Genomic DNA, 11,038 nt, shown 5'->3' on the forward strand with positions numbered 1-11,038 from the left:
CGAGACTCGTTCAAAGTTACTAGTAGTATTATTTTCTGTTCATACATTTTAAACTCGATATTACTTTTTATTTTAACGGAATATCATGAGTGTATTAAGTGAGAAATTTTGCTTTAAAAGATAAAAAAGAATTTAATTATAATAATATACTCTTAAGTGAATATTTATTCTCAAATAAAAATAATTTAAGAAAAAAATTACACCGTATTTTTAGGACTTGTTCTCATTGTTATTGACTCACATGTCTTATCCTAATTCTATCTATATAGAGGATTTTATTTTATTTCTCTCAAATATATTTCTTAATCTTAAATTCAAATTTTAATTTGATTTAACTAGCTAATTTTTTTCCAATCATCTCAAATCAATTCTTTTATCTTTATCTGTATACTTGATATTCTTAATCACATATCTATCATTTTCATCTGTATTTATAAATTGAATTTTAATATTTTCTTAAAATATCAATAATTAAAAATAACCAAAAATCTCACCGAACACATTTTCGATTAACACATGCTTTATTTCAATTGTGCATTCCTTAAACTTATCACTTTTAAGTGCATTTCCATGAAGCTATTTTTTTTTTCAATTAAATTTTGAAATGATAAAAGGAATTCAAAACTTGTATTTATTCTGTTTTATTTAAATTTATAGAAAAAGAGTTTTTTCATCTGTATTTACAGAAAATATTTAATATGACTTATCATGTACACATAAGTATCCATCATCATCTTATCTTATATTGTTGAAAAGAAACTATTCATGATATGAAGTTCAGATTTATATGTGGATTTTTAAATTTAACATTGAGTTAACATTTTGCTAACAAAATTCATTATTTCCCTTTTTTTTTTCAATTCTATAGTACTAATTCATTCAATTTCTACACACATAAAAAAAAAATTCAGTCAATTTCAGTTTGTAACGGATTTAAGAAAATAGCCTATGTATATATCGTTTTAATTTTCATCTACTGTATAGTAATTTTATATTTAGTAAAAAAACATCTTTAAAGTAAAAAATAGAATAAGCAATAACAATTTTCCTATAATAAACAGACCCAAATTTACATTACATCCTATATAACAATGAGACAGAAACAGACCCAAAAACGTAACCCAACCCGGAATCTGTCTAACCACCCTAAAGATCCGGCGGCGAGCCCCAAAACCAAACCCTTCTTAAAGGAGAATCCAAAATTCAATTCCAACACATAAAATTTCAAGTCCGAGGTTGCCTATAAAAACCACTTTGGACCCCCTTCGCTCATTGCAGCCTCAAGAATCCACACAAACTCAGGGTAGGGCAGAGAGAGAGAGAGAGAGAGAGAGAGAGAGAGAGAATGGGAGGGTGGGCTATCGCGGTGCATGGTGGCGCTGGTGTCGACCCTAATCTCCCACTCGAGCGCCAAGAAGAAGCGAAACAACTTCTCACGCGCTGTCTCAATCTTGGAATCTCTGCTCTAAATTCTAATCTTCCCGCCATAGATGTCGTCGAACTTGTGGTACATTTACCTCGTACCCACACGCACACTTTTAATAATTGTGTCCCCAAATCTCCGCACCCTACTCACATTTTTTTTTTATCGGTAGTAATGAACCGTGCCAAGATTTTTTTTTTTCTGTTCGATTAAATGAGCTTAAACTCTCTTTTGACACACCCTTACACATTTTAATCTTTAAAATTACGAAAAAAAAGAAGAGATAATACTACCCGTTATCATGCATGGCTCGTTTCGTATGAATGTGTTTTTGTGAATCATCCGTGTTTCTTTCGTTAATAATAATAATTTAATTGTTCCCAGGAGATGGGGGTTGTTTAAAAATTAGTTTTTTTTTTTTTTGTTTTCTTAGATTTGAGAAGTGTCTGTGACAGGTGAGGGAATTGGAAACGGATCCGCTGTTCAATTCGGGCCGTGGATCTGCCCTGACAGAAAAAGGAACGGTGGAGATGGAGGCTAGCATCATGGATGGTCCAAAACGACGATGCGGCGCCGTTTCGGGTCTTACCACCGTTAAGAACCCGATCTCGCTTGCTCGTTTGGTTATGGACAAATCCCCGCATTCCTACCTCGCCTTCTCCGGCGCCGAAGAATTTGCTAGGCAACAGGTTTGTAAATTGTAGTTGTAATTCCAACGTGTTTTTTTTTAAGTAAATGGCGTAAACCAAAACAAACTTTGATTTTGCATTTCTTCTTATTCGCCAACCAGGGTAATGTTACAATGTTTGGAATAAGAAAGTTCCTATTAAAGGATATCTTAATGACAAATGGTATTAAACAATTAAAAGTAATAGCATTATTCTTATAATCATTTTTTCAAATTACTCCACAATTAAAAGTAGTTGTTTATTTCATCTCACAAGTCACAACCTTCTATTTTCTTTTTATCCCTCTCTTTTAATTTGTGAAAATAATTGTTAAAATAATTTTTTTAATAATAAAATATTTTTTTTGAAAATAGAGTTTAATTTTGATATATTATTGATTATATTAAATATAATTGTTAATTTTTTTTACATGAATTGTTAAATTAATTATTAAAAAACTAACAAATCTATTGACATTTTATGATTAAATGGTATCCTAAATTAGTAAAATCTATTTATGTTGTATATGCAAGTTAAAATTTAAAAATTATAACATTTGGCATTCAAAGTGGTTTTTCAGAGGAAAAAGATCTGACATTTTTTTACTAATATTTTGTTTGCATTTTGCCATTTGTAACTCCATAATAAATTAAAGAAGCCTGATCTAAGCGAATTCACATGAGTCATGACACTACCTATCTTTTTTTCTTCTTTTTTACTTATAGTTGTGAAGACTACATTCGCCAACGTGTGCAAATCTATGAATTTAATAATAGTAGCATTTTAATATCTGATAATTAAATCATAGCGGTTGGATTTTTTAACAGGGTGTGGAGGTTGTGGACAACGAGTACTTTATCACACCTGACAACGTTGGCATGCTCAAGCTGGCAAAGGAAGCAAACACAATCCTGGTACGTAACCAGAGATCCTTTGTTCGAAATTGGAGTAATTAATTAATGGATTTTACCGAACACTGTCAATTAAAAAATAAAATAAAAAATTGTAAGTAAATGATAAGAGAATTAAAAAAAATTATGAGAAACATAATTTTGTATCTTTCAATAAAAAATTACGTTTAATTTCTCAATTAATTTAGAAATGAAGTGTAGATACTTTTTTTATAGTACTTTGGTGTATTTGTTAGTATTTTTTTAACTAATATATAAGAAAAAATATTTTTATTCAATGATATCATTTTAAAATATTTATGATTTAATTCTAATTTTATTTTTAATGATTTTTTTGTCACGTGTGTGATGATGATGCAGTTTGATTACCGAATCCCAACATCGGGGTACGAGACGTGCGGATCCGGTGTGGAGAGTCCACTGCAAATGAATGGACTCCCAATAAGCGTGTACGCGCCCGAAACCGTTGGGTGCGTGGTGGTTGACCGGGAGGGCCGGTGCGCGGCAGCAACATCCACGGGAGGGCTGATGAACAAAATGACCGGGCGCATCGGTGATTCGCCGCTGATAGGCGCCGGGACCTACGCGTGCGACGTGTGCGGCGTATCGTGCACGGGTGAAGGCGAGGCCATCATACGTGGCACGCTGGCGCGTGAGGTGGCAGCGGTGATGGAATACAAAGGCTTGAAGCTTCAAGAAGCCGTGGATTTTGTGATCAAGCACCGTCTCGATGAAGGGATGGCTGGTCTCATTGCTGTGTCCAACGCTGGGGAAGTGGCTTATGGTTTCAATTGCAATGGCATGTTTAGGGGCTGTGCCACTGAAAATGGCTTCATGGAGGTCGGAATCTGGGAATAGCTTCATTATTTTCCTTCATGGTTGTTTCGATGCAACTTTTGGATTTCTGTACCATGTTCCACTGTAGTGTAGGGTCTTTCTGCTGGTGCCCGATTTAGATAAAAAATGGTAACCTTGTTTCTAAGAATTAGAAAAAAATGTGAAATAATAATATGGTAACTTTGTTGTCTTTCTCTTAAATAAAGACTTGTGGTAGACCCTCAACAAACCCGTGTACCTTTTTACTATCACTTACTTAACTTCCTTCTCTTTTTCTTCAATTCTTATATTATTTGCAAGGATCTTAATGTGTACAAATTGTTAATAATTAGTAGCATTTTATTAATCAGTTTCTTTGAATATTAATTAAAGAATTAAAAGAAAAAAATAATTATTGAGATGATATTTATTATTGAGATTATAGGATAACATAAAATAAATCATAAATAATATAATTTTATGCATCACAGTAAAAATATTTCTTGTTTTTTGTTTTTTAACTAACTAATGCTATAAGGATATTTTAATATTTATCTTATTATTATTGAGACTTGTGAGTTGACTATTGAGAGGTTCTTATGTGTTGTGTCCAACCTAACTACCGAAGGTTCTAGCTAGTAATGCATGGGCATGCCATAGCAAAGAGACAGAAATAAAGAGACTAAAGACAAATTGGTAAAAAAATATGATAAATGATACAACGTGGTAAAAGAAAAAAAGTATATAAAAAATAAAAGATGTCAAATAAGTATTTGTAAAAATATTTATAATCATGTAATTCTTAATAAATTTTAATTAATAATAGAAATGTGTTAAAAAAACTTATTACTATAATAGCCTTCGATTATAAAGTAACACGAGTGTCTGTATATCATTCTTCCTTGTAAATTTCTTAAAAGCTTATAATAGGGTGCCAATAAAATAAAATACTGACTTGGTGGTGTTGTACCAAGAAAAACCTAATAAATGTAATAGGTGTTGGGGTTAAGCTGACGATGACTGGCGTTCAAAGAACATGACAAATATATAGCCAAATTCTAATATACTGCTGATATAAGAAGGTACTAATATACTATCAAGAAAAATGCTAGAGTACAATAATTAAAAAAATTTGGAGTGATTGACCCTTTTGGTGATCTAGGAATATGGGTCTGTTTTAAAATAGATAATTATATGGGTCTGTTTTTTTTTTTTCCATCAAAGAACAGGTGAATCGTTAATTTTGGGTAACTGTTTTATTTTCATAAAGAGATGGAGAATGTGACATTCATGTAAGCAAATAATTTCATTTTTTGTATTTTTCAATTGTACCAATTTCATTAATAAAGCTGCAATTATTTGACAACAAGAACCTCGTATTTGAACTGGTGTTAAGAACAGCTAAATGCAGTTACTGCGTCTGACGGAAGCAACAAAATGAAATTGTTGTATCATCTCGCCTAGGAATTCTTACTTAGAATCCATTTTATGTTGGAAAAGTTTAAAGCCTTTACTTCTTTCCAAATTAATTTTATTTACCACAATTAATTTTAAGAATCCAAACTCTAATCGACGTGATTATTTTGGAATCCAATTATTTTATCAAAACTGTTTTAATGGAAACAAATATATATTCGGCAATCGAAAGATACACAAGATTTGTTTTAAATAAGTTGAATTAAGCACATATCTTTTCATTTTATAAATATTTTTAAGATTTATGTAAAATCATTTTATAGCCTTTTCCCTCAAATTACTTTCTTTATAAATTTATTTAAATACAAAACAAGCTAATAAAATTTATTTAATATATGTTATGGACACAAAAGTTTATTTTTATGAAGTATCACATGACATTCTATTGCAAGTTTGCAACATGCAAGAGAAAGAAAAGTAGTTGAACTAATAATTCTTTTTTGTTGGTTCTTGTTGTGCGACGAAACTGCTGATTGACATGACATTTTATCGCACAAAATTGATGAGCCGACAATTTGCTTTTGTTGGTTCCTACTATGATGCTAATGTGGAAAGATATGTTATCAAATTTTTAGTATAATCTGATTTTTGATCAAAACAGGGATCCATGCTGATAATCAATTTTATAATAAACACATTTTAAAAATAAATTTGTAAAAAAGATCCAAAAGAGTCGATCACTAAAAAGAAATGACAGCATTAGCAGCTTGTTTGACCCCACGGAAATACAAGAGAAAAGAAGAAACAATGAACGAATCAAGTATACATTTCATTCAACTTATAAAATTGATTCAGGAAATCAGGAAAACTAAATGATTAAAATTAGTGGTATTAAATTAATGTTTTATACATAAAAAATTGAATAATAATGTTATCTCTTTTAATTTGAGATGTATTTTGAAATGTGTATAAAAAAATAATAAAAATGAAAATATAAAATATTGTGTATGATACTTCGGGTGTATATCAAGAGAAACTATATTACTGTGTAAGAGAATTACCACAGTTAAAAAAGTCAAATCACTATATTTTAACTAATGCACATACTGCCAACTTTTTAAAACATTGCCAAAGTAAAATATATATATATATATATATATATATATATATATATATATATTAACAGATAAATTTTCTAAGTTATTGTTCAAATATCATTTAACAAAGAGCAAATATTAAATATACTATTTATCTAAATTATTTTTTAATACTATCGCATCACAAAAAAGTATTTTTATGCCCTAAAAAAATGTTGTATTGTAAATATATTAATTTTTATAAAAATTATGCTTATCATAATTTTAATTAGTTCACAGTGAATTTGTTTACACTTAGAGCGAATAAAAAATAAACTTTTTAAACATAATTACACTCCGATGTATGGGCAAAACTCAAAGGTGTTAATGAAAAATCCATTCTCTTTAACAAAAATGTTTTTGGAAATACTTTTAAGAGAAAAAGAGATTTGGAAGTCCGTTTAAAAGGAGTTCATCGGCAATATTGGAAAATTCTCAAACTTCTGATGTTATTTAGTTTGAGAAACAACTGCAGATTCAATATGATGAGGTGCTTGCCTAAGAGGAGATTTTGTGATTCCATTTACAATCTAGTGAGCAAGAAACCAAAGTACCCATCACAGACTTGAAAGCAGTGACAGAATCAGAATGTGCCTTCCATTTGTGCAAGATCAAGTCTTCCATGGCCTCCTCCAAGGAAGCCCTAATAACAGTTTTCTACAACATCTTTATACGTCGCATTAATTCCTTTCTGCAAAGGCATCATATCCTTCATCAATTGTAATAAATTAAAATAAATTATGACTATCTACTCTTTATATTTTTGTTGTTCTTATAAATTAAAATAAATTACTTTTTTCATATTTTCATTGTCGGGGTTAATTTTAATACAGAGCTAACTAGTTACCTATGGGACGTCGGGAGATAAGTTTTTATACTTGGGTGAACTTTATGCCATTGGCCTTCTTTGGCAACTTTTGAGTGATAGTAAGGTTATATTTAAAGGTTTAAGGAAAGTCTAATAATAGAGACAATTACACAAACGATCATTCTAAGTTCTAACTACTCATTTATTTATGTATGATATTTGACTTGATTTTAGTTTGTGAGATGACACGAGAAAGAGATATTTTTGGTAAACTTGCGTTTAAAGAGATGTTTCAAATGTAAAGAAAATTTTCCTATGTGGGTGAAGACATCAATCAATTGCGTTCAAACACTCACATTTTTTTTCTTCTGAAATATTCACATTCTTTACTTAAAAAAATTAATAACATTTGTATAATGAATATTTATATAATTATATATAAAAATATATATCATATTTTTTATATATATATATATATATATATATATATATTTAAGAAAATTTTATTTATTGTGAAATATTTATTTATTATATATTATATGATATTATTCATTTTTAATTTTTGAAGAAATTTCGATGTGGACTAGCATATTTTTTCTTAGGGAAACCTAAAAACTGTTACTGGTATAATGAGAAAAAAAGCACGCCTCCTCTTTATGCAATTAAAAAAGATAATTCAACATTGTCGTATTTGGCCTTACAAGATCTTGGAGGGCATGTTTTTGTAAATAAAATAACTTGTAATTAAATTATACTAGCCGATTGGGAAAGCCTTCTTAAAAGTAAATTTTTAGTCCCATCAGCAGATATTTAAAACGCTATTTAAGCATATGCTTAAATTTCTAATTTGATTTTCTTTGTCTTCAAAAAGACGCACTTTTTCATGCTGTACGATTCAATTTAAAAAATGGGGACCGAAGTTGGTGTACATGCACCTTTGAGTTTTAATTATCATTGGACCGTATCCAGTCCATTACCAACTATCATTAGAATAAACATGATTTAAGCTTTTTTCGAAGGCAATAGCATTATTTAAGCTTGAAACTTTATTTGTTAGATAATATGTAACATCACTGGTTGTAATTGTTTATCAAATCTTAGAATAAAGAGAATATTCCATTTCCTTAATTTTTAAAATGAAAAAGTTCTAACTATTTTTTTTTATTGTTATTAGTAAGAAGTTTTTTTAATCTTTACTGAGATTTTTTTGTTTCAATCAATTTTTTTATTTATTTATAAAATTTTAATTCAAAATATTGTTTAAGAAAATTAAGTCGTATCACTTGGATTCACAATTTGTTGGTAAAATTTTAATTTTTTTTTACTAAAAACAAATATTTTTATGGTTGAAAGTTATTAAACTAATCCAAAAAACTTTTAAAAAAATTAAAAGAGAATTGTGTTCAAAATAAATAATGTGGGTCAGGAGCAAATTTAACCCCTGGGCAAGAAAATTGTACATACTACATACGAACTTGTTTACAAGTTCATTCCCTCTCACCAAAAACTTGAAATCGGACTCATTTTGATTGAAAAATGTTTGTCGGAGCATCATCTCCACCAAATGCTTCACGTTCTTTGTTGGAGCTACTTTACTTTCCCGTCAAAATCACCGGCCTTGACATTATTATCGGAGCATTATTATATTAGAAAATTAAAATAAAATAAAAGAAATAAATGAGAAAAAAATGTAAAGCCTTCAACTAAATAATAAAACAACAATAATAAATAACATGAATCAACCATATAATATATCATACAATAAGTGTTAGAATAAAAAGGAGAAAATAGCAAAACTACTTGTTTATTAAATTACTGAACGTTGGCTTATATAGCCTTACCAGATAAGAATGAAATGGTGCAGCCCACGTCTGAAAACGTGGTAACAGTTACAAGTAAATCAAATCCTATCCTACTTAATGGGTCCTAACAAATAGGAACTAACTGAACACAACTAAGTCAAATAATAAATCCTAATAATTCCTAACAATTCCTCCCCTAAACTGATTGCTGTATGCATTCAGTTTAAATTTGGAACCTCACGAACTCCAAGCTGGACTCTTAATTTCAGGAACACATCAAGTTTCAATGATTTGGTCATAATATCAGCTACTTGATTGCTTGTGCCACAATGAATGAGCTTCACCACTTCCTTTTTTGTTAGATCCCTCAAGAAATGAAACCTTACATCTATATGTTTGCATCTTCCATGCATGACTGGATTTTTGGACAATTTAATTGTTGAGCTGTTGTCACACATAATAACAGAGCACTTGCTTTGTGAGAGCCCAATCTTCTCCAACACCTTTCTCATCCACACACATTGACAAGCACAAACAGCAGCTGCCACATACTCTGCCTCAGTGGTGGACAATGTTACTACCGGTTGCTTCTTTGATGCCCATGAGACTGCTCCACCACTCAGTAAAAATACATATCCGGATGTGCTCCTTCTATCATCAATATCTCCAGCATAATCACTATCAGTGTAAGCCACCAAGTCTTTAACATCTCCTCTCTTATAAAACACACCTAACTCCACAGTTCCCTTTAAATAACGAAGAACCCTCTTTGCTGCATGCATATGCAATTCATTGGGGCTGGCCATATACCTACTCAAGAGACATACCACATACATTAAATCAGGCCTTGTTACAGTAATGTACATGAGACTCCCAATTAATTGCTTGTAGGCAGTAGCATCAATCCTAGCACCTTCTCCTTTCTTTGACAACTTAGAACCAGGCACTATAGGATTCTTTACTGAATTGCAATTTTGCAGCCCAAACTTCTCAAGTAATTCACAAGCATATTTCTTCTGACTTAAGTAGATGCCTTCTGAATTTTGCTGAATTTCTACACCAAGGAAATATTTCATCTTCCCTAAATCTGTCATATCAAACTCAATCTTCATGGACTTCTTAAAGCTTTCAAACATGCATGCATCATTCCCAGTGAAAATTAAGTCATCAACATACAAACTCACAATTAAAATTCTTTTACCTCCTCCTGTTTTGACAAAGAGAGTGTGCTCATGATCGCATCGTTCAAATCCCTCCTTCACAAAATAGGCTTCAATTTTGCTATACCAAGCACGTGGTGCTTGCTTTAACCCATATAAAGCTTTCTTAAGCTTGTAGACCTTCTCTTCTTCACCCTTTCGAACATAACCCGGTGGTTGTTCCACATACACGTCCTCTGTCAATTCTCCGTGAAGAAATGCGCTTTTGACATCTAGTTGATACACATTCCATCCCTTTTGTGCTGCTTGAGCTAAAACCATCCGGATTGTGTCCCACCTTGCTACCGGGGCAAACACTTCGTTGTAGTCAATCCCTTGTTGCTGAGCATAGCCTTTAGCTACTAGTCGGGCTTTGAGCTTATCAACTTCACCATTCTCATTTAACTTGGTTCTAAAAACCATTTCACTCCAATCTTCTTAGCACCTTTGGGCAAAGTTGTAAGCTGCCAGGTTTCATTCTTTTTGATTGCTTCAATCTCCAAATCCATTGCCTTTCTCCATTTCTCATCTCTTTCAGCTTCTTCAAATGAGCTTGGATCTTCATGAGAGGTAAACATTGCAAAATAATCTTCATCATCAGAGATAAACATTGCAAAATAATCTTCATCTTCAGATAATCCTTCACCAGTTTCATAATCCTGCAAGTAGTTGGGTGCTCTTTGACTCCTTCCTTCAGCTGTAGCATGTACAGATGCATCTTCATTAGATGAATCACTTGATGTAGAGGTTGTTGCTTCTGCATCTTGGTCTATAACTCCTGCTGTTTCAGTACCTTCCACAACAGCTTCTTCTTCATTTTCAGAGGAGGCATCCTCACTATCATTACTACCTTCCCAAA

The 11,038-nt window shown here is 31.2% G+C and overlaps 1 protein-coding gene across 1 annotated transcript; it reads left to right on the forward strand.

Moving 5' to 3' along the window:
* Window positions 1-1,274: 1,274 nt before the first annotated feature.
* ASP1 (L-asparaginase) lies at window positions 1,275-4,068 on the forward strand. Its single transcript, NM_001249677.2, has 4 exons — window positions 1,275-1,507; window positions 1,879-2,112; window positions 2,919-3,005; window positions 3,363-4,068. Exons 1-4 carry the CDS (start codon window positions 1,346-1,348, stop codon window positions 3,858-3,860), a joined length of 981 nt encoding a protein of 326 aa, NP_001236606.2. The 5' UTR covers window positions 1,275-1,345; the 3' UTR covers window positions 3,861-4,068.
* The last annotated feature ends 6,970 nt before the right edge of the window (window positions 4,069-11,038 follow it).

The sequence above is a fragment of the Glycine max genome, chromosome 14 (assembly GCF_000004515.6).
Source record: "Glycine max cultivar Williams 82 chromosome 14, Glycine_max_v4.0, whole genome shotgun sequence".
NCBI classification, from domain to species: Eukaryota; Viridiplantae; Streptophyta; class Magnoliopsida; order Fabales; family Fabaceae; genus Glycine; species Glycine max.